Here is a 23,670-nt window from a genome sequence, read left to right as displayed (position 1 = left end):
CATCGAGCAGCTTTGTCAAAATAGTGTCGTCATGATAGATGCTGAATCACCTATCGATATCATGCTTTGACAGGGTGCCCGGTTGAAGAGGTCGCTGTAGAGCCGTGGATCATGACCTCACCGGACAGATGAACAAGCAAAGTGGACCATATCAGTGGATCATATCAAACCTTAGGATCTGGCTGCCTGGCTTCGGACCTCATCTTGCAGTCAGGTACGATCGGATGGGCAGCCACCAACGGTGGGTATGACATGTAATTGCTATGACGCTTGGCAAGAAGAGAGGGAGATCGATTCCTCCAAATCCAGAGACGTTCACTCTTGGGTCGTAGTGATCTAATCCCCATACAATGCAGACCAGAAATCAAATCTGAACGAATTTCGGAACATACCATGTCCCCACAAGGAGGGCATCAAGTTGCATGAGGCAGCAGCAGTCAGCTCTCGAGGTCAGGGCAATTCCAGAGTATGCGGACAGCTGCTCCGAACCATTCATTGATGGACAAGGCTTCACACCTTATGCTGGACAAGTGGAGCCCTGCATGCGCACTGAGTACCCGATGCGTGGTGTGCAACCGTTTAGCATCTGATAGTAGGGAGTCAGTCTACTCGTCATAGATATCGAAGGACAAGAGTTTTAAAAGGACGATGAGAGGATAGTGGAAGGGTGGAAAGGCACGTGATATCGCGTCATCCCCGCACCTTCAATTGTACGCGTCACGTCACGTCCTCAGCAATATTCATTGACTGCGACGCAGTCTGCCTCAATTCGATCCTCAGCACATGTAATCGTCAGAACATGTAGTCCGAACGATGTGCCTCCGACTGGCACGAAATACCTCAACTCTAACGACCAGTTGACTCTCCTGTACTCGACCTCAGCATGCCCGAAGAATGCTCCAATCCCCTCCTGGCTCAATGGCTCAAAGAGTGGATGGACCAAGCAAAAGAGCGAAATAGCAAGGGCTATACGGTGTAGGTTCGAGAAACAGAGAGACTTCATGAGCAGAACATATGCTGACTGTTCATGTAGTTATAGAAAAGCCTATCAATCGATGATCGCATGCCCTCTTGTTTTCAATCATCCCTCGGAAGCCCAGCAACTCAACGGCCTAGGCCCCAAGCTTTGCGATCGGCTTACCGACAAACTAAAGGTCTATTGCGACGAGAATGGTCTTCCTATGCCAACTAAAGGCAAGAAACGGAAGCAGGCTTCAGGAAGCGGCAATGACGCCCAGGACGAACCTGAACCAGAGTCACCACCACGAAAAAGAAAACCTCCACAATATGTGCCCAAAATGAGGTCTGGTGCCTATGCCCTGATCAAAGCTTTGGGGTCACTCGATCAAGAATCAAACGAAGCCCTACCAAAGGATCGGCTCATTGATCTCGCACAGCCATTTTGTGATTCCAATTTCAAAGTGCCTTCAGATCCAACCAAATTCTTTACGGCTTGGAATTCTATGAAGACACTGGAAACCAAGGAGCTGGTGTGTACCAAAGGACATCCTGTCAAAAGGTACTACCTATCTGATGAAGGTTGGGAAGTTGCTCTTCGCATCAAAGCTGTCGAAGAAGGCCGTCCTCGATCTCCGCAGCCTTCCAAAAAGCAGGCCAACAAAAGGGGTGCATCGGCATTGCCTGAACCGAGTGTTGCGAGTCCACCAAAACGAAAAGCAGCGGCGACCTCTTTTCTCGATGAAACTAGACCAAGTCCTAGAAGCCCCCCTGAGCCAACGAGTGTCATTGATTTGGTCTCGGATTCTGATTCAGATTGTTCTGCGCCTTTACTGCCAAACAGTAAACTGCGGCTTTCTGACGAGCCCGCTCAGCGTCCAGGACATTCTTCCAGAGTGGAACACAACATCCTGCTCCCTGCAGGAAGCTTCGAGATCAAAATGGTCTTGGACACGCGGGAGATTCGCACCACCACAGATCGAAATTACATCTCTGACTCTCTGAGGAAGCTTGGAGTTGTGCCTGAGATGCGATCATTGCCCCTGGGCGACGTACTCTGGGTCGCAGTACCGAATTCTCGACTCGTGGAGACCATCAAAGGTGCTGGTTTGGGAGGTAACGAGGAAGGCGACTTTGAAATCATGTTAGAGCATATCATGGAACGCAAACGACTAGATGATTTAATCAGCAGCATCAAGGACGGTCGATTCCACGAACAAAAGTTCCGGTTGCGAAAATCCGGGATCAAACATGTCACATATCTCATCGAGGAGTACGCAATAAGTTCTGAAAAGGGCGAGAAGTACGGGGATGCACTTGAAAGTGCAATTGCGACTATGCAAGTTGTTAATGGCTACTTTGTCAAACAGACCGCGAAACTCGATGACACGATCCAGTACTTGGCACGGATGACGAGGACTTTGAAGTCGATCTACGAGCGACAGGATATCCACGTTTTACCAGCCACGCGATTTGAGAAAGAGCCCATGGCAACGGTAATGGAGCATGCTCGGAAGGGTTCGCCGGGCACACTCTATGGCATGACGTTCTCCGTCTTTGCTGCCTTGTGCGACAAGTCAGAAAGCATGACATTACGGGACGTGTTTCTGAGGATGTTGATGTGTACCCGGGGTGTAACCGGAGAGAAGGCTGTTGAGATCCAGAAGATCTGGCCAACGCCTCGAGCATTTCTTGATGCTTATAGTGCCACAGCTGATGGGTCTCGGCGAGATAGCATGATCAGTGACCGACTAGGACATGCCATACCTCGAAAGAAGGTCGCCAAAACTCTAAGCGCAAAAATTGCGGAGGTTTGGTCGTGAATGGCGGGGAAGAAATGGATATTGCCCAGGAATGGACATAAAATTCACAACAAATGATGATACACTAGACAGTGAAGCACAAATTCATTGTGTCAATTCAAGTATAAGTTACAAGTTCGGCTGTTTGCAGTGCAATAGTGGCATTTGGCTTGTCAGAATATCACATAACCGTGGTATAGCCATGGGATCTCGTCTCCCACTCCCGTATGTCAGAATCAGTGCTCCACCATGTCAGAAATCCCCACACAAGTCTAACCACCAACACGATGGATCAGAGTTGGTCGATGCCTATTGTGGAAGAGCTCAGTGCTCACCTCTCGCCTTGACTTGTTCTTTAGAGGAGCCTTTGTATTGCTCTGCCAATATCCATTGGACAATGAGTCGCTACTGGGGTCCGGACAATGGACTCACCCGAGTTTAGTCGCTCATCTTCATCCAAGCACTACGCATACACAGTCAACCCCGCAAGGCCTATTTCCCCGATGTCTGGGGTTGGATACTCCGGATCCACTTGTCAACCCCCTCAAGACCAGTCAGGTGCTTAAGAGGTTCGAGATTCAAGTAGGGAGTTGGTCTATAGCACTCTTGATATAAAGCTATCCCTGGGACGAGCAGAGTCGCCATTGTCTTCTTCTTCATACAGCATCTCGAGCAGGACCTCTAAACATGGCCAAACTAACCGTCTACAATGTTGCAATCTGTCTTACCGTGGGCTGGGGAGGTTACAGCTACGGCTTCGGCTTTGCTGTCTTTGTCTCCAGTCTTGGGCAACCGTCCTTCTATGAATACTTCAAGCTTGACCGTAAGGGATCTTTCTCGCTTTTGCTGAATGCCACTGACAATCATCAGCAACTAGTGATCATACTGCAAAGCAAGTCAATACCACATCTCTTCGATCCTCTTTCTAACAGCCCATTAGCCTCATTGGAGCAATCAACGCACTTTTCAATCTAGGGTTAGCCATTGGTGCCATCACTCAAGGTTGGTTGGCCGACCGCCTGGGCAGGAAAAAGGCTTTCTATCTAGCTGCAACTTGTTCTCTGGTGGGGGCAGCACTTATCACGGGAGCTGTTGTCATCGAGATGCTCATTGTCATGCGACTGTTGCATGGCTTTGGTTTGGGCATGCTGATTTGCCTTGTGCCTCTTTACCTTACTGAGGTCAGTCTGAGAAAAATACGCTCCGTTCATTCAACATCACCTACTTCTTTATTGGAAAATGACCGCTAACAAGCAGTATTTCAGGTCTCTCCTGCTCGCTATCGTGGATTCTTATCAGGATTCACCACACTCAGTTTTGGTATGGGATATGTGGTGTATGATTCTAGCCATTCCATCATCATTTCCGTCGGCTAACTTATTATACAGCTGTTCATGGCTCTCCGTCGGCACATTCTTTGCAAAGAACCTCGCTATTCAATGGCGAATGCCTCTTGCAATGGCTTGTGTTGGACCCCTGGCACTACTCATCGGGCTTCCTTTCATTCCAGGTATGGCAAACTCAACACTGGCAGAGGATAGAAAATAACACATCAGAAGAATCACCTCGGTTTTTGATCATGAAAGGTCACAACGCAGAAGCATGGACCATCATCAAGAGACTTCACCAGTCTGCGACTGATCCAGACGACAGCTTTGCTCATGCCGAGTTGACGCAGATTGTAAGACAAGTGGAGTTTGATAAGGAAAACAAGGTTGGCTATATCGACATGTTCAAGAAACCTTCGTGGAGACGAAGAAGTATTTTGGCCATGTTCATCCAGTACATCAAACCTACTCAGACCATTCAGACGCTGAAGACTAACAGCTAATAGGTTTGCTGCTCAAAGTACTGGTATCTTGGGCATTGCCAACTTCATCACCATCATTCTAGGTTCACTGGGACTGACTGGAGTCATGCCTTTGCTTGTCTATGGTATGTGACATTTTTCCTCTTACATCTGGTAGCCGGTGAGATAGGAACCAGCTGACCGGAGTCGAAAATAGCCCTCTTCACCACCGTCGGTACAATTTTTGTGTTTGTGGCTATTAGTATAGTCGACAAAATGGGACGTCGAACTATGTTCCGTAAGTGTAATCCAAAGTTCCAGAACTCGACCTCCTCGATCTCGGCTACAGATTCCGTACTGACAATTTCCATCCTGGGCTAGTAATTGGATTCCCAACCATGGCGGCATGTCTTCTGATCGAAGGTGTTCTTCAATCACGATACCTCGGAAGCGACAATCAAGCCGGCCTTGCCGCTTGCGTGGCATTCATGTTCATCTATCTCGTCTGTTTCCAATTCGTGGATGCTCCAGCTTTCATTTACGTCTCGGAAATCTTCCCAACCGCAATCCGTGCCAAAGGAAACAGTCTCGGGTTCTTCGCTTACTTTGTCGGCGCCATCACCTATACAACTCCGGCTGCCCTGGCGTTTAAGAATATGTAAGATCCATATATCAGCCTTCCCCGGCAAGATTTGTTCACTGACAACTTTGAAACAGTGCGTGGCGGATGTATCTGCTCTATATGGGCCTTTGTCTCATCTCCGTGGTCATCGTGTACTTTTACGTTCCTGAGACCAAGCAACTCCCCGTTGAGGAGATTGGGGCCTTATTCGGAGATGAAGTCGTTGTTCATCTGACTGCTGACGGTCACGGTATTGTGGAGGACGGCAAGGAGGTCCAAATCGAAGAAAGAGAGGATATTACACGCGAAGAAAAGGCATGACGCTGATATAGGGCCGATGTGTGGAGCGATATTTCTCCTTTGGTCTCTCGAGGACCCCTCTCCCTTACGTGGACAGCTTTGCAGTAAGGATCTCGTTAGACATAAGTTACCATATGAGACTAGCTGCTAGCCCAAATGATAACCTCTGAGGTTTTGGGCTTCAAGAGACTGTTCAGTGCTCTCGCCCTGCCTTCAGGTCCTGAGGCTTTCCTAATGGTGCAGAATATGGGAGATGGTGCACGTTGGCAATTGATTTCATTGTTTAACCCTTTTCTCATTGAGATAGGCATCTAGTCTATCGCCTATGGGTGAAACTAAGGTATCTGATCTCCAGAGGCTTCCATAGATTTTATTCCAAGTGTCTGTAACTCCAAAATAACCCAGTTCAACTACTGACCGAAGTGACACGCTTGTTGATGTATAGATATGCTAATCCTTTTTTTATAGACATACGCCAGCATACCCTTCCCGAGACAAAATCCGTCGCTCACTCGCTTACCATACAAGTTCAGTGCCATCATAGCTGAGGAATTTCCCGCCGGACTTCTCGCGGGTGGCTCCGTCAAACTAGAACAAAGAATATGTCAGAATAGGAAACAAGACAAGAGGAAGGCCTCAGCCCTGGATATAGATTGTAGGTGTGCAACTTACCAGCTTGACAAGACCACTAATACTTTCTTCGAGCGTCAGTGGGGCGCTTTCAAGACCAAAAGCCACGGCGCCACTGTTGCCCATTTCGGTTTGGACCTGTTTGATATGTTAGCTCCAGCTAGATGCAACAAGAACGAAGGACAGTACATACCCATCCGGGACTGACATTGAAGGAGATGAGGTCTGGGTTCTCGAAATGGATCTTCCGGCTGATCCAGCTCACGGCAGCCTTGGAGGGACCGTAGGCGGCATTTGGGACGGCGACGTTTTCCATGTCTCCAATGGTGCCTGCAACAGAACCGATAGTGATGAATTTAGCTCCCTGGGTCGATTGCTTGAGCAAAGGTAAAACGGCACGGAGGAGAATTGGGACGGCCACGACGTTGATGCGATAATGCTCAATCATATCCTTGGCTTGGGCCTCGTGCACCGCAGGGTAGACACTGGCGACACCGGCGTTGGCGACAACGACGTCAAGGGCGGTAATGTTGTATTTGGACTGCAGTTCGGCAATGGCTTGATCTGCATCGGTCTCGGAGAGACTGTCGATCTTGACGACGATCAGATTACTGCCTGCTCCTTTGGGGAGGTCTGCTAAGGCTTTGCTGGTGGCATGGTTAGGGTCTCGCACAGCGGCGACGACGGTACTGTTGGGTCGTGCCAGGTATGTTGTGACAAGGCCCAGTCCAATGCCACGGTTGGCTCCAGTGACGAGATATGTGGTGGTAGCAGCGGCAATCATGGTGGAAGATTTATTGAGGGTGGATAGTTTGAAGGTGGGTTCGGATAGGTGCTGTTGATGCTATGATGGTCCTTATGAAGCGGTGGAAAATTCATTGTCTATTCTATCATTTATATATCTGTTCATATATACACTGTCCGTCCGAAACTTGGACCGTGATAAGACCGGTCTAGAGTTCGATGTTGGTCAGAAGGTCGAGGGTTGGCTAGGCGGTAGTCAGAAAATTGGAGCCGGTGGAAACGCTTGTCAGAAATAAAACCCATGCTGATAAATGCATAGTGGGTGCTGGCAAGAGAATGCAAATAACCAAGTGAAACAGTGTTGCAGTGGCCCTGTTGACGCATATGTATTTCACTTAGTGACATGTTATACATATCTTCCACCGACCGCAAAGGGTCCATCAAGCGCATTATCAAATTTATCAAATTATCAAATCATCAAAAATGATAGTGTTCGGTGAAGAATTAGGGTGAGGGGAGGTTCTTTGGAGGGGATGGGAAGGCTGTGGGTGGAGCCTCGCATGAGGCAAGGAGATCCATTTCTGTCGGCGTTTCATTGTTCCGCACCGATAGAGGCCAGATAACAAATCAAAGACCGTGTTGACCGTGGTGCCACTAGCCTAATGTAGCCAAATGTGGCAACACGGTGGACCCCGGACTTTGGCTGATGTGGCTGTGAATGTTTCCGGCAGAGGGTGCGCGGGACACTCTTTACATTTTGTACAAGATAGACGATGCCACGCCAACTAGATCTATCCAAGGCTCCATGCTAGAGGACGCCTGATTGATGTTTGAGAGTAACAAACATTAATATGGATACTGGGTGCCGCCGGCGACTTTGGTGCAGCACATCCGATCGTGTGTCAAGACCAACTTCAAGCACCCATCCAATCAAAGTGATAACATGGTAGGGTGTCCCATCGATGGATCAACCTTTCCAAAGGCTCCCCCTTCAACGATCATGACTACCTTGGGAGAATGAGAACTGGAAAAGTCGGCAAAGAGAAGCAAATTACAAGCATGGTCGCCCAAAGCTTCTCCGCACCTCTCATCAAATCACGTCACTGAGTCGCATCATCGTGCCGATCAGGCGGGCCATTGCGTCGTGTATCCTAAGCTGTACCAGTCACATCCACACCTCTGGAATTAGCTTGGGAAGGCTTGATTAATTACTACCTGGTGACCCTCGTCTGGAATATGAACAGGTTCGGCTCGCCCATTTTAATGAGGTTCATTTGGTCTTAATTGTCAAGACACGAGATTTTATGTTTTAATGTCTTGGTCTTTTCGAGCCATAACATATCCCCTGGTTTACCATTATGCTTGGAATTGAAGGCCTCGCAGATGCGTCTTTCGATGGTGACTTGCGTTGGGCAAAAACGGCTCGATGGACCTCGTTTGCACCTTGGGTCGTTCTGGTCCTGGCAATCTTGAGCATGGCTGAGATTGCCCTGGGTGCGGTATGGATCGCTTCAATGAAGACTGATCTCAATTTGTAAGTCACTCTTTGATCATGGGCGAGTCTCTTCAAGATCTATTCGCTGAGACTCGAGGACATAGTGGTCAAGTCATCCAGCCCTTGGTCGTTCCAGGAATATCATTTTTCAACGCCATCCCATCGCTACACCTCCACGTCTTTGCTCGAGTCAACCCACCTCGACTTGCTGTATGGTTTTCCACTTCGCTAGCAGTCTGCTTCTTTATCAGTGCCATATTTTATCTTGGGGCATGTGTCGGCAATGATTCCAGTACCAGTCAAATATCACTGAGCGAGTGTCCAGCTGGGGCTCAAGGAAACCAACAAGTATGGGATGCCATGGTAACACTGCAAATGTTGAGTGGAGTGTTGTACTCATTGCATGCAGCAATGGCATGGACAGTGGACAGGGCACTACGCCACCAGGAGAGAAGGATCGAACAAGGCATTGAAATGATTAGCGAGGAAGAGAAGGAGAGGAGACACAGTATGGCGAGGGAGAGGTGGAAGCACCTTTCTGCAGGGTAAGGCTGTCACGAGATGTCACGAGATGTCACTTCACAGTCTAGACTCCCTGCTGCTTGACTAGTTTGTAACAATATATCCGCTTCATCATTGAAGAACAAGGAGTGTGAAGCACGCTGTATCTCGACTACAATAGAAATATATGGACTAGGAGGAATGTCTATTGTCGCTTTAAACAAAGAAACCATCTTGGCATTCAAACCATCAAGCAGCAACTAGATCATCTCTATATGTCCTAGCGCGTCACCTCCACCCACGTGATCAGGCCTCCGTCCCCACCTCCAAAACATCCACTCAACAAAGTTGCAAGGTTGTCTCCAGATCTATGAACGAATACACATGCGCCCAGCTGTGGACCGGCCATAACCGATACCATTTACAGTGTTTTGTTTTCCATCAGACTTACAAACCTATTACACAGTCGAGTCATACCTCCCAGCATCCATGTCGCAAAAACTTCATGCCCAGGCTAAATAGCATGTCACAAACAACATTCCATTCACTGATGCAGCAAGACGCGCCATGGCTCGAGACAAAGAAAACAATCCATTACCCTCCCCTCAATCCCGTGGCCCTGTCGCGTCCATGACAAGACATCTACCAAGCGACGACTTCTTCACTGACAGTGTCCTCGAAAACTCGTCCATTCCATCTCCCAGCCCGCACAAGCTCTCTCAAGTCAAGCCGCGACGCGCCGTCGCTTCCAAAGTCCTCCAAGCTGCGAGGAATCCCCAAAACCTCCATAAAGCCAGACCATCTGGTTTGCCGACACTCTCTTCGAACCCGAATCGTCACCTCCAGACAACATCTTCACCGCCACGGAAAAAGAGTCCTAGTCGTTTGATCACCAATGGGTTTTCCACCCCACCCCGATCTAAGTCTCTGTCTACTCCCGCCGACTTCTCCAGTCCCCCAGGTGGCATCAGTGACGTATACGAGCGGATTGAAGCAGAAGAAGATCTCGCAGCGACCGAGAGAGAGCCCGACAGTGACCAAGATGACATGATCGACGATCTACAATACACCTCAGAACTGGATGTTGACTTGCCCCCGCATACAAACGACACCAACACAGATGCGCTGCAGCTTCCACCCCCACCTGATACCACTACACCTATTGAAGACCTTCCTGATAATGATGACAAGGAGAATGACACCAATGACCCCCGCGAAAGCCTATCCGAGCACACCACTCTGGATTTCCTGAAAAACGAGATGACAGACAGGGTTCTGGCGGCCAAGTTGACCCCTCGTGTGGTGGATCGTGCCAAAGACAAGGCAAGGCTGGAAAAGTTGAAGCAGTCCCATATTCCCATTGACTTCAAAGCCAATGGTTCACGTTCCAATGGCGCCACTCCAAATGGGCGGCTGTACGAGCGCAATACCCTTCCCGGCCTGTCAAGAGGGCCAGTCTCGTTTAATGTGGCACCAAACTCCCGCTCAGTTGGATTGTCCAAGACTCTCTCGAACACTAGCGAAGAATCGACTCCACAAAAGAAGATTCGAGCATTCAGTAAATCTACCAGACCCCTTATGGAACGATATGGCGCCAGCGACGATGACAACGAACTTCCCCCAGCTCTACAGACCAAGGTCAAAGCTTTCAGCAAGGCATCACGGCCGGTCAGACAACATGAGGACGACCAACTTCCAGAAGACAATCTTCCAGATTCCAACCCAAGGCTGGTTGCTTTCTCTCGTGCGGATCGGCCATCTAGCCACATTAGATCTCACAGCGAGGAGCCGCCAAATAATCACCACGATGAGCCAAGACCTGAAGATACTGTAACTTCGGTTGGGTCTGAGCCACTGCCTAGTGCGAATCCCAGATCTCCAGAAAACATTGCGATGTCTCGATCGTTCCTGGCCAAATGGCGTCAGAGCGCTGCTGAACGGCGAACCGAAAAGGCCGAATCTATTGCTAGTGACGATGGTTCACAGGTTGATTGGCTCGCAGCCAGCGCTGACGTCCCCTTGCCTTCCGTCGAGGATAGTATCACTCCGCGCGAAAGACCCAAGTTCGGCTGGTCCGCGTCTGCGAAAAACGCCTCATCTCTTGAGAAGAACCGGAAGTGGGAGAATGATTTCACTGGCCTTTCATTCCAAGTCTCAGAGAGCCCTCCTGTTAAAAGCAGACCGCAGCTCATTGAATCACCAAGAGAGAAGGAAATCGAAAGATTGGCCCAGCAAGGCGTTACAACAAGTCGACTAGGGGAAATTCAGCAAAAAGATCCCAATGTTTTGGTGCGGAAACCTTCTCGATCGTTCACCCCAGAGGAGAAGCGTCACACTCCTGCCAAAGCCGACGAGAACAATCCACAAATGCAGATTGACAAAAACTCCAAGCCAGAAAAGCAACCGGAAAGCCCTGCAGGGCTTCCTTTGTCGTCTGATAATATCAGTGACCGCTTGAAGTCTTCGCAGAGGCAGAGTTCAGGGTCTTCGAGCTCATTGGAACATCTGCAACGATTGGCAAGGGCGGTGAGCACTACCCCCAAAGGTAGTCCACCGTCACAAGACAAGTTCGACGATTTGCTCAGGTCTGGCGACAAAGATAAACCCTCTGATAAGTTCGGAGCTGATCGAGCGAAGCCAAATTCTTCGCCTAATGGCATGAATGGAACAAGCAACCCTGTTGTGCCCGTCGTTGCTGAGACGCCCAGAGTGGCGGGAGCCTGGACTGACACGATTCTGCCCGATACTGTCAAGCCCCAAAACCAGAAGGCTAAAGCGCCAATCTTTGCCCAAACTCCTCAAGTCAACGCCGGTGGTTGGATAGATACACCACTTCCTGGTGATGATCGTTTACCACCAATTCCAATCCCAACCATTATCGAGGAGGAAACCGAAGAGTTGTCAAATGTTGTACTGGCCAACAGTGAAAATGAAGAGAGAGACCACGAAGAGGAGATCAAGGCCCTCGAATCTGAGGTGGCGACACCGGTAGAGACCAACGCAATCAACACCGAGCCCATCAGCGAAAAATTGGTGCAGATCCCCCGGAGTGCCCTTAGCAATATTCTGGAGGAACAGAAACAGAAAAGACTGGAATCTTCTGAGAATGTTGAGGGCAAAGATGACACATTCAATCTGGGCGATGCCACGATTCAATCCATCGAAGATTTTATGGTCGATGCAGCCGATCTCACAGCTGACTTGACTACTCGCATCAGAGCCGGAGCCCAAGACGAGGTCGACAGACTGAGGCAAGAAAGTGGTCACGCGGACAACACCGAGGTCTTCCTGGCGAGCCAGCTAACATCTCGCATGGAACGATTGATGACGAATCTTCATGAAGCAAGGAAAGGCATTTCTCGATTAGAACAGAAAGTCTCGCATCCATCCAGCGATGAGATGGTGTTACTCCAAGGCAGTGGTATTCAAGGCACGGTGCAGATGTGCAGTGTATGCGGCCAAACCGCCGAACCACATTCCCACAACTACTCGAAGCTGAACTCATGGATGCCCATGACATATTCAGTCGCGATCATTTCTGTCCCGTTACTCTTCTATCCACGACGAAAGAACCAACACCAAAAACTCCAGTGGCTACCTCGACCCACTCCACTCGGCTGGCTCACCATCATCGGGTGGATCTGGATTCTCCTGGAATTCTCCATGTGCGAACTGTACAGCCATCCAACATATGCCGACTACTATGTCTGGCCCACAGAATCCGAGCCGGAATTCCCCATGGTGTTACCAACCATGATCTACCGATGGACTCGATTTGACCGCCTCGCTCCTGGGGTGTGGAGAATCCTTGTGGGATTTTACCGTATGATTGGAATGCTGGTTGGATTCACCGATGGATTTGTCGATGAACCACGACGAGGAGGAATAAGCAGGAATGATGGCGGCGGTGGTGGCGGAGCCATGGAAATCCTGGCAGATGCGACGAATGCGGCCTATCAAGCTGTTAAGAGCATTGTCCCTTCGGCGGCACTGAATGGTGCTGGTGGTGGTGATGGCGCCGCCGCAGACTTGAGTATGATGAGTGATGAATTTATATGAACAGACGACTCTCCCTCTCTCTCTGCATGTTTTGCAAATCAAGGATGTTGGAGTGCTTGGGTTGGTTTGGGACTGGTGGGATTGTACTACAAAAGGACAAGATTGTTCGAACAAGGGATTGCGAGTTCGTTCAAGGATTACGGTGTATTGGGTATGGCAGTTGTCCAGTTTCAGCAATCATCAATCAGCATGGCGTCAAGGTGAAGAATTTGATGGATGGATTCACCCTACTTGAGAGAGAATGACCAGCCAGTGAGTGAGTGAATGTCGAGCAACTCTCCCTCTTCTGCCAACTCCGAGTTGGGGTCAGGTTGAACTGATAGAGGAGCGAATGTCATGTACTTGTGAACGTCAAGGTAGCTTTAGGCTCTCCTCCTCTGTATATCAAAGTGCTTTGGGGATCTGGTCTACGGTGATTGATCGTACTACATATCCACAACCTGCGGTCTGATCACATGTACACAGGCCAAGGAAAATCATGTAACAAGAGTGCAAAGGTTTCACATTCAGATACTGTGAATGTGATGGGAGACAAGCCCACCACGTCTTCTGCTTTCCAGAAGGATAGGATTGATTGAGATCTGTCCATCCATCGCTTGTAATCCCACCTGCGAGTCCATGTCTTCCCTCCCTCCCGTTTCTCCACCCCGTTTTTGGTCACAATTTCTGCTCCCTCCGTGGAACCTGATGGCTGTGGTGTACTTATACATGCAATTACAGACAAGGAGAATCGGTTTCCGAAAACTCTCCCCCGCGTGATAAAAAATCAAGGTTGATGATGTCGCCTGTAGCTCACAACTTTTCGTCATTGTTTTGGGCCACAATTTCATGGCAAAAAGAGAGTCCTTCCAACCCCAACGTAATATCGAGCACCACACTCATGCCTAATGGCCTGAACCGTGACTACCATTCCATCCTCGGGCGCCTCCATATCCACCGTATGTTCCAAATCCAGTATTCGAACCATACCCTCCATAACCACTGTTTTGATGACCGCCTTGGTGACCAGTACCTAGATTACCACCATACTGAGGATAGCCGCCAAAGCCTTGCTGCGCCGAATGCTGCGACTGCGGCAGTCCGGCTTGCTGACCCGGGGTGTTGTTGACCGCAGATGCTGGACGGCCGCCTTGCAACGACGGGCTAGGGCCTGCTGCCTTGCTCGGATCTTCACTGCCCTGGTGAGAACCATGTTGTTGAAGATTCTGACTCTGGCTGAAGCCCGAAGAGCTTCGCCCGAAAGGGTCTGCTCCGCTACCGAATGGTGTGCTGCCACTGATTGATGGTTGCGTATCTGATGGTTGAGCTGATCCCGTACGGCCATACGTTCCGTCGCGTCCGAGTGAGCCGATATTGGCTGGTGATGCTGAATGCTCATAGCCGTAACCTTGTTGAGGTTGACCATACTTGTAGGCACTGCCACCGTAATGATTTTGTCCGTGGCCTCCATAATTGTACTGTTGGCCTGCATAGTAATCGCTGTCTTGCCTGCGAACGTCGTCAAACATTGGTCGATTAGCGCCATAGCGATGATTTGCCTGGGCCTGGGCCTGAGCTTGAGCCTGGTTGAAGTACGACGAGTACTGTGGATACTGCTGACTGTAGGCGTTGGGATAGCCATACGGATAGTGACTTTGACTCTGCAGATGGGCCGAAGGTTGGGCTTGGGGGTTGGGGACACCAGGAGCGGGAGTATTGTTGCCGCTGCCTTGGGTCTCTTGTTGTCCAGCTGTTACTTGACCGGGGCGACTCGTGGCATACTGACCCTGGATATCGGGCGCTGATGTTCCAAATGCGCTTCCTGCACGGTGAGCATCCTGACCATAACCGTAATAATATGCGTCACGGCCATAGTACGCCGAGTAATCGGCCTGCGAGATGGGACCGGTCGAAGAGCCAGATGCAGATGGTTGGTGAGGCACTTGATTCGAAAACGGTTCTTGTGCCTGACCGCTCGGCACTTGCTGTCCAAATGGATCGTATGGCTTCTGGCCTTGTCCATAACGATATTGTTCGGTGTAGGCACCAGGAGATTGGGAGTTGGGTTGATTTTGTTGGGAGGCAGGAGGCAGACCCGGAGCGTGTCGTGGAGCGGCTTGAATGTCACCGGGGACTTGTGTGGGAGCCACGGCTGCAGGCTGCAGACTTTCGGAAAGAGAGGGGGGTAGGGAAGCTCGAGGAGCGCTGGGTGAATCATCGGGCAGCTGAGTCCGGGTTTCTGGTTCTTCGCGCTCTTCATCGACGTCGACATCGTCTGCGCCAATTCCTAATTTTCCAAACTGAACGGCGGCTTTTTCAATACCAAGATTGCCAGGCATGATAACAGCTTCCTGTTGTTCAATGTGCTTTCTTCCGTGGCTGGCTGAACGACCAGCTCCACCTGTTGCTTTCAAAGCTGTCGTGGCATAGCCAGACAAGCCAGCTCGAGGGACTGGTTTGGTCGATTCAACGGCGGTGAGGGGATCCTGCGTACTTGCCACGGTGCTTGCAGCGGTAGCAGAAGGAGGCGGATGGGAGGAATCTGGCAAACGTCCAAGATTCTTCTCTGTCAGCTCGTCCTGGGAAGAAGGTACGAGGTCTTTGCCAGTGTCCGAATGAGGAGCTGAGGGTAATTCACTAGGACCTTCCTCACTGAGTTCGGCTTCGATGGGAGGGGGGATCGCAGGCTCGACAGAGGCAGGGTCTTCGATGGCGGGAACGGCGTCAAAGGCTGACGGTTCATTTTGAAGTGGAGCAGGGGCAGAGGTAGTCGGGGGAGGTCTTTGAGGAGCGGGAGCGGGTGGAGGGGGCGGTTTGGCGAACAAGCCAGCCCAGCCGCCAGGTTTCGCTGTGGCGGGAAGGGCACTGGCAGCAGGTTTTGGTTCATCGGTCTGTAAAGAAGCGAGAGCATCCTTGCCGGGTTCGTGAGTCCAATCGTCTGTGGTAGTGGTGGGAGCATCGCCGTTGGGGGGTACAGAACCCCAAGCACCATTAGCTTCGGTGGGGGGTGCGGGAGTGTCCCAGTCGTCGGATGGCTTTGAAGTCTTTGTACCATTTGTGTGAGTTACAGGTTTTGCAGAGCGAGCACCTCTAGCACCACCGCGATCTACAGCACGACCTCGACCTCGACCGTCGGCATTTGCTCGTCCTCGGCCTCGAGAGGCAGGATCGGTGCTGGCGGTGGTGGATTCTTTGGACTTTGGTTGTTTCTTCTTCACTTCACCCCACTGGGAAATCGTACCTGAGAAAAAGAGAGGTTAGTTGAGGAGGTCCAAGATTGAGAAAGGACTATGAAAGAGGTTGGTACCAGATGAGATGCGGTCGACAGCAGCGTTGACATCGCCGTCTGTTTCTTGAAGGGCAAAAACCAGATCCTCGTCGCTCCATCCAGGCAAGATGTCTCTGAGTAAAGGAACTTTGTCACCAAACTGTCGCTTGAGCTCGCCAATTTCGCCCTGATCGTCCAGAGACGTGGGAGGAATATTCTCCTGCTCGTTTTCTTGTTTGTGTTGTGACCTGAATGTGGTTCTTCCACCTCGAAAACCACCTCTGCCTCCTCTAAAACCACCGCGACCTCTAGTCCCGCTTCCGCGGGATGAGACTTCTGCCATTGATATGTTGATTCAAAGGCCGATTTACGTGGCGAGACGGAACAAGTGAAGGTGGTGTGGGAGTGAAAAGGAATTCGGGGATGCAACAGTAGATGATGCAAGGACGACGGCGGCGAGGCAGAGGGAGAAGTAGAGGAGAACCTCAACCGTGAAGGAGGAGGATTGAATGGAGCTGAGCAAGAAGTGAGGAAGCCGAATGGGGATGAGAGGTTGATTGATTATATTGACATTTGGTGAATAGGGAAATGGAAATATGGGGGAGGGAATGAGAGAATCGAGAATCCGACCAGGTGTAGTGAGTGCAAGTGCAGCAGGTGCAGTAGGAAGCACGGTTTGGTCTGCAGTTGCGAGTGTGAGTGTGCAGAGAGTAGAGCGCAGGACACAACGCGCAGAATGCAAGCCAGTGTCTGAAACTCCAACCAGGCAGTCGTTTCCCAGTAGTAACGCGCTTCTCTAGGGACTACTGGGAGTTACTCTAGGTGCCTGGACGTGCTGTTGGTGGGTGAACTGGGCAGTAACTCCTCACTAACAACAGATAGGTTAGGCCACGCTACTTAGCGCCCGAAGACGGACTGTCGGCCTTTCTAAGGACTGACGAGTTAATAACTTGTGCCTAGATGTCAAGACGTTCAAGAACACCCGCTACCTACAGGCTGCAGTTGCAGGAAATCTGCAGGTAGCTCGACTCTTCGAGAACTAGTCAAGATCAAGATGCGACTATCTCAGCAAAAGTTGGTGGGTGGCATCAGGTGCTCAGGACCAGGTATAGGAAACCAACACCTGACCTTGTCACGTGGTGAAGGAAGTAGCCTACCCACACCCTCGTCCCCCAATCAGCTTCGGTGTAGAAGATCAGTAGTGTAATAATGACTGGGAGTGCACTTGCCTCAACTCTTGACCTCAACCGTCGCAACTTCCACTTCCTCCTCAATCTTCAACTCTCAACCCGTCGCTCCTGCCTCCTACCGTGATCCTCCTCTCGGCGCGCACACAGGAATATTCAAAATGCGAATAAAGGCAACCATTCGAAACCTGGGATAAAACCAATCACTCTCTGGTGGCTACCTATCGAGCCTCCAGTAACGACCGAACCCTTCATCTTTAGGTTCTCCGCCAAACAGGCGACACCTTGACCATGAAATCGTCTCCGTATCTCTATATCGCCAAGTTCCTTTCGATCTTACATCCTCCTCTCCCTAAAACCCCTCGAGCATCCAAGACACTCGTCAATGTCCTTGAGTCAGCCTTCCAAAAGCATCTCGATGAAGTCCATCCATCCCCCGCCTCTGTAAGCCCCAAAGACTCGACCACAGTGCCCGATCCTAGCCATCAAGTGGCCCACGACCTCCACCGTCACTTTGACAGTCTGCTTGCCCATCCCCTCCTTGCCACCCAACATGCCGTCACCCCAAAGTCTCGCACCGACACCGCCGCCGCCGTCATTAGATTTGAGCAAGTCGGGCTGAGCGGAGTCCGTGGCTTCAAGCTGGTACAAGAGTGCTGTCGATTATACCTCCGTGGTCTCAAAAAACAGGAACGTGTCCCTGCTGGTGGCCAACTCGCTCCTCGAATCTTGAACTGGTACACTCAGATGAAGCCAACTGACAAGTTTCTATTTTTGACGAACCACACAATCCTTTCTTACGTCGTTCCAGTCATGTACAAAGATGGCCTTGAGTCTGAAGTCTGGAATTTCCTGCGGACCCTCTACGAGTCCTCTTTTGGCGAGTTGGACTCTGTATCCGAACTCGTGTCTTGTTCGGAAGGGAGTCGAAGTAAGGTTCGGAGCGTCGAAGCCGAGGATTACTTGATCTCCCTCATGATCAGGCAATTTTCCATGAAAGACTCCTTGTCCGATGCTGCTCATCTCTTTATTCAAGCCGCTCAGTACCAAGAGGCTCGGTCGATTCCTTTCTCTTTGGTCTTGAGCAGCAATTGCCTCGCATCAGCCATAATTCGTGTCAGACACAATCATCAGTTGTCTCTGGATGTATATCGGGATGTGCTACGATATTTTACCGATAGCCATTGGCGCTCATCCTGGAACTCTGCTTGCCTCGAACTCTACGATCCATTATCGCCGTCCGCTACATCTTTGCTCAAACAGATTCGAATCCCCAAACTCACCGAGCGTTTCTCACAGCACCCGACTCAACAACAAAACGTATACACAGCTCTCCTTGACGCTGCCGAGCTATCTGAGAAGCAGGGCTCTGTTGCGGCCACCCGGGAGTTTTTAAGTTTCACATCTTCGCTTTTTCCAGACAGAACGCAGCCCAAGGTCATGGACCCGGATCCATCGAAGCATTCGAAAAAAGACACCACCGTCGAGACCATTTCGGATTTTGCCTTCGCCAGGGCTTGATGCAGTTTGGGCATTCGAGTAATCAAATCAGCGAGTGACTTCTGATAACACCTACGAAAGTCAGTCTGCATTCGCCGCTTAGGCTAGCAAGCTAGCTTCTTAGAGGCTTTCCGAATCATGCATGGCTCTCCACGAGTATGTCTGGGGGTCCTTTCAACGACATAGGCATGTCTCGGGCTTCAATCCGGCTTTGTTTGATCACGGGCCATACCGAACTGCTCATCAATCAGGCACCGCCTGCCAGCACTGTTGATGTTCTGGAGGTTACTGAGACTACGATAGGGGAACAATACCCTTGTCGGTCCATGTTGCAGGCCGGACATTCAAGCTTGAACCTGCGTTCACCTCCCGTCGGAACTTGCTTTAGCATCCCCAACAACGAGGCGCATGCGACAGTCGTAAGGACCTCGTATGGTTGCTGGGATTAATATTTGGCTGCTTGAACGCCATCCTAGAACTGGTGTCACGTTCGCCATATGACGTGAGCTTGTCTCAACCCGACACAGCTGTCGGGTCACGGGGACGAGACACTTGAAATAACGAGAGATTTTCATGTGGTCAGAGCAGTCTTTGACCTCCCACAATGATACTTGTAGTCAGATATGATGAAAGTATACTATGGGATCAAGTACAGAGATGACTGATAAAGCTAAGTCCCTAGTTGCAGAGGACAGCTATAATAACAGAGCCGCATTAGCCTCAAATCTTGCTACCTACGCTCAATTCCCCACCACATCTCGCATCGTATTCGAAATCGTATTCGCGAGTTCGTATGCTTGGTTTTTTACGTTGCAAACACCCAGTCTGTGTCTTCTGAACTTGGATCCATGATTGCATCTTGGTGATTGCAGATGAATACATAGCGTCTTGTACATAATCAAGGATCACCCTTTCCATCACAGACCGGTCATCTCATCATCGCATTGTGCAAGCAGCAACTTGAAGTCCCAATCAAAACATCACGACATCACGTGCCTCGATTTCATTCCTACCCATACCACCACGAAATCCAGGTCACTACTTAGATCTGCCCATCGCTACAGTCTGTTTCAAGTCATCGATGGTTCAAGTAGCGAGGAATTTGCTCTTCAGCCGAGTTCTGGCTAGACCATGTCCAACACCCGCGCGAGAGTACATACTGATTCGGCAGCCATGCGTGGGCACTGGTTTCCAACAATCATCCTCCCTTCTCCAACGACATCCTCCCAACCGACTATACTCTAGCACTCAGTACGACTCATCAAAGAATTCATCTTCAAGGCAACCAATCCCCGAATCAACATCTACAAGTCCACCTTCTGCCACGACCAACACCAACACAAATACTAACCCTGGAGAACTCCCCAAATTCTCCTTCAACGACCTCGGCGCAACACCTCGGATCAAGATCTTCATTTACGTCGTGGTCGGTATTCTTGCCACTGTCGAAACTTATACGTATAGTATCTGGATCTGGCAGAGATGGTTCAAGAAGACACCTGAGCAGGAAGAAGATTGAGACTCAATAGATGAGGAAGGAGGAGGGGGAAACCTTGGTTGGGGAGAGGACCATCAAGGAAACATATCTTTCTCAGATTCTCGGCTCTAAATTATTCATTCAATATCTCGACTCCTGACGACAATGACGACGATGAGTTCTTCATGATCCATGTAACAACACTTCCCATAACTAGATCAAATCAATTGATGGGCATAGATCCCAGTTTTCATTGCCATCTAAGCCCAAAGATCCAAGATCCTGCCTTGTCGTGATGTAAGAGCAAGAGCCAGAGTAAGACTCCAGGTGTCAATCCCACTACCTTTACCCAACTGTCCATCTCTGCCTAACAAGTTGTGCCTCGTCCTCGACAAACCGTATATTCAAGTCTTTTCTCTGTCGTAATGCCATAAACTCCTGCGCCGAGCCTATCGCTTCAAGAGCTGCGAGCGATATGAAGGAACAAGCTGTGCTTGCGGCCGTGGTAACAGGATTGGTAGATGAAAAGGGTTCTCCATCCAAGGAGACCAAAGCTGCAGCCATAGCCACGTTCCCCGGGATTGGGGTTTCGACATTACCGCGACCATCGTAAAAGAGAAGTGCAAACCCATAAGATGGCCCGGCCTGGTTTGCTTCCCCATGTGAAATTTGTTGGTTGTCCAGTCGGATCCGCCACCACTTCAATTGGTCAGACCCTCCATCGTCGGCCGTGGGGACCAGGATCTGCTCGTCGATAATGTTGGTCAATACAGAAGGGAGAAGCAGCCCTGGGTACTTGACTGTCAAGCCATTCCCGTCACGATGCGCGGCGGTGGCATCGTTGATTGGGATTCGAGCACCGAATGGAGAAGTCCCCGGAGAATCGAAATCCGTCACAGCCCACCGCCACCCTGGTTCTGCCATGCGAGAACCAGAAACGAATATCAACCCTTGTGGAAGATCTTGCTGTTGCTCCAGAAGGTTTCGCATCCTTTGTTCCACTGGAACCTTTGACAGGCCTTCGGTGTTCCAGCCCAGAAGGTTAGCAAGGCATAGGTAGACGTCTTCGCGTCTACTGGTGGTGCGCCATCGACTCGCCACAAAAGCCTCCATGACCGCGAGACATTGGCTCTGTCGCTCTAGATTCGCATCGTATTTCATCATCTCTGTCTTTCCCTGAAAGAATTTGGTTTCATATGTCACCGTATATCCAAACATTTTGCGCTGTAAACTGTCAGACGATCGGATCGTCTTTCGAAACAAAGCCATTTTCCAATAAAACTTGACTGCGTCGCTTTCCAACGATCCAGCACTCTGTCTCATCAATCGAGACATGTCCAATTGCTGATCATCCTCGCTGAACTGCTCGTATACGGTCTCAAGGTCGATGATCCGATCCTTGAACTTGATATGGGCACGGGCTCCAACTACACCCTCGAGCAGAGTCCATAACCTGCGCATCCATCCACAGATAGATACTCGGAGAAGTGTTTCTCGTAGGTCCGGAACGGCAATTTTCTGGAGCTCGGCGTCCAGGACCAGGAGGTGGTATGTGTTGGCATAGACATTGTTCATGTGGCGGATGGCCATCTTTCGGATGTCGACGTATTGTTTTTGAACTGGCACACAGAGAGTGTCGAGCCAGAACCGCATGCTTAGTTTGCGTTGCTTACGCATGAATGCGCTGAAGCGAGCGGTGTTGAGAAGCTCACGTCTAGACTTCATTCCGGCCAAGTCGTCCAACAGTCCTCGAAGTCGGACAATTTGACAGCGTGGCAAGGTGTTGTCATTGGCATTGCCTAGTCCGTCTGACCAGACATGGGAGAAACAGACATACTCCTGGCCAGGTTTGTACTCTTCCACCTTGATCTCGATCTCGTCCGACACCTGATCAATGACGATCGACATCAGAGGTACCCCTCCACTCGCGATGATTTTGACGACTTGGTCAATTGGCGGTCCAACATATTCACAGGTGCAATTCTCTTGACAGTGCTTGGAGGTGTATGTCGAATCGTCAATCTGGAACGCGAAGCATTTCTGACTCGTGCAGGCTGAATGGTCTCTCGAAGTTGCTTCTCTCTTCAACCGACTGAGGTAGACCATGGTCGAAGGTGAAAAGTCCTGTGATACCATGGACACATCACTCGGACACCATCCAGATTGTCGCATCCTGGACACCAGCAAATTTCCCGGCGGGAATTGCAATTGAGGAAGAGCCGTGGGAGGCAGACGAGCTGTGATGAAATCCGTCATCAGACCACCATAGAAAGCGGAAGCAAAGAGCTGGCCCAAGACACGCAGAGAGAGGTCAACTTCCGGTGGCAGCGGCCAGATCACCTTTCTGTCCTCTGTCGACTCCAATCCGTTGACTGAACAACTGGCCATACAACACATATAAGACAAAGTCTGCAGGCATTTCTCTGCCGATCGAACCAGAGTTTTTGCCAGCTCCGGTTGGTCAAATGCCATGACTTTCAGATAGTTCAGTCGATCGTGCAAATGCTTGGGCAAGAGACTGGTATTGACATAACCATATTTGCTGTCACCACCAGTCTGCACGTAGCTGGCAATTTCATCCTTGGCTGCTTCAGCAATGACGGTGGCAAGAGTCCCAAAGAACAACCAATCCTGGAGAAAGCCTGCTGTGGCTTCTTGGTCATGTTGCGAGAAGTCTCCCGCCAGAAGGCGTGACAGGTCCCAACCTCGACGGTCAGGATATGTTGCAAAGTCTAAGCCATCATACTTGGTATTGCTTAGGCGAGGGACAGGAATGTCGGACGACGCTGGGTCAAAGGGCTTGGTTATATGATCCATCGAGGCTGTTGACACACAGTGTCCAAGGCGGTGTGTTGTGCCAGGGAAGAACTCAGGGGGGGCCTGCCTTTCCAGATTCTTACCGTTCCCTGCTTGGACCTTTCAGGGCATGCTCGACTGGGGACCAGTGATGGCCCTCCAAGTCGTGTCTTTCCACAAGTAACAGGCATTGAGAAAGTATTGAGAAACCAACAACTAGTAAAGAACAAAGGTGGGTGGTTGGGCTGCAACTTGCAGAAGTCGGTGGCCTGATATGTGGCTGTGCTCCGGAATAGTAGATTCAGCGGAGTTTAGCTAACAAAGACGCAATGCTCAAGCAGGGACTAGTAACTACAATAGTACAAGTAGTCGTGGTATTTGGACAAATCTAGGGTCATCTCGATAACTCTAGGCCTCTCGAGAGTGAGGTAATTCGTCGTGGCAGGGATTTCTACCCAAAGCTGACTACAAAAGCTGTGGCTTTTCAGGGCGGCGTTGGACAGTCATATAGTGTAAGTCACGTGGAGAAAGTCACAGATTCGATGTCTACCTACTTCAGGACAA

The 23,670-nt window shown here is 50.2% G+C and overlaps 6 protein-coding genes across 6 annotated transcripts; 4 read left to right on the top strand and 2 right to left on the bottom strand.

The window, feature by feature from the left end:
• Positions 1 to 883: 883 nt before the first annotated feature.
• PV10_00814 (uncharacterized protein) lies at positions 884 to 2,780 on the top strand (the record flags this gene model as incomplete). The annotated part of the gene is made up of 2 exons (XM_016364929.1): positions 884 to 975; positions 1,034 to 2,780. 2 exons carry the CDS (start codon positions 884 to 886, stop codon positions 2,778 to 2,780), a joined length of 1,839 nt encoding a protein of 612 aa, XP_016228578.1.
• A 6,458-nt stretch (positions 2,781 to 9,238) lies between these two features.
• Positions 9,239 to 13,305, top strand: PV10_00813 (uncharacterized protein). The gene has a single exon (XM_016364928.1). It carries the CDS (start codon positions 9,408 to 9,410, stop codon positions 12,897 to 12,899), a length of 3,492 nt encoding a protein of 1,163 aa, XP_016228577.1. The 5' UTR covers positions 9,239 to 9,407; the 3' UTR covers positions 12,900 to 13,305.
• A 66-nt stretch (positions 13,306 to 13,371) lies between these two features.
• On the bottom strand, positions 13,372 to 16,903 carry PV10_00812 (uncharacterized protein). The gene is made up of 2 exons (XM_016364927.1): positions 16,186 to 16,903; positions 13,372 to 16,119 (listed from the first exon to the last, which is right to left on the bottom strand). The coding sequence occupies exons 1-2, from the start codon at positions 16,487 to 16,489 to the stop codon at positions 13,784 to 13,786; spliced, it is 2,640 nt and encodes an 879-aa protein (XP_016228576.1). The 5' UTR covers positions 16,490 to 16,903; the 3' UTR covers positions 13,372 to 13,783.
• Positions 16,904 to 17,624: 721 nt separating this feature from the next.
• PV10_00811 (uncharacterized protein) lies at positions 17,625 to 18,854 on the top strand (the record flags this gene model as incomplete). Its single annotated transcript, XM_016364926.1, has 1 exon — positions 17,625 to 18,854. The coding sequence occupies one exon, from the start codon at positions 17,625 to 17,627 to the stop codon at positions 18,852 to 18,854; it is 1,230 nt and encodes a 409-aa protein (XP_016228575.1).
• Positions 18,855 to 19,964: 1,110 nt separating this feature from the next.
• Positions 19,965 to 20,352, top strand: PV10_00810 (uncharacterized protein; the record flags this gene model as incomplete). Its single annotated transcript, XM_016364925.1, has 2 exons — positions 19,965 to 20,020; positions 20,079 to 20,352. The coding sequence occupies 2 exons, from the start codon at positions 19,965 to 19,967 to the stop codon at positions 20,350 to 20,352; spliced, it is 330 nt and encodes a 109-aa protein (XP_016228574.1).
• Positions 20,353 to 20,376: 24 nt separating this feature from the next.
• On the bottom strand, positions 20,377 to 23,305 carry PV10_00809 (uncharacterized protein). Its single transcript, XM_016364924.1, has one exon. The coding sequence runs from the start codon at positions 23,125 to 23,127 to the stop codon at positions 20,656 to 20,658; it is 2,472 nt and encodes an 823-aa protein (XP_016228573.1). The 5' UTR covers positions 23,128 to 23,305; the 3' UTR covers positions 20,377 to 20,655.
• Positions 23,306 to 23,670: the final 365 nt, after the last annotated feature.

Source organism: Exophiala mesophila (assembly GCF_000836275.1).
Source record: "Exophiala mesophila strain CBS 40295 unplaced genomic scaffold supercont1.1, whole genome shotgun sequence".
Classification (NCBI taxonomy): Eukaryota; Fungi; Ascomycota; class Eurotiomycetes; order Chaetothyriales; family Herpotrichiellaceae; genus Exophiala; species Exophiala mesophila.
This window is presented reverse-complemented; position numbering and strand designations above follow the sequence as displayed.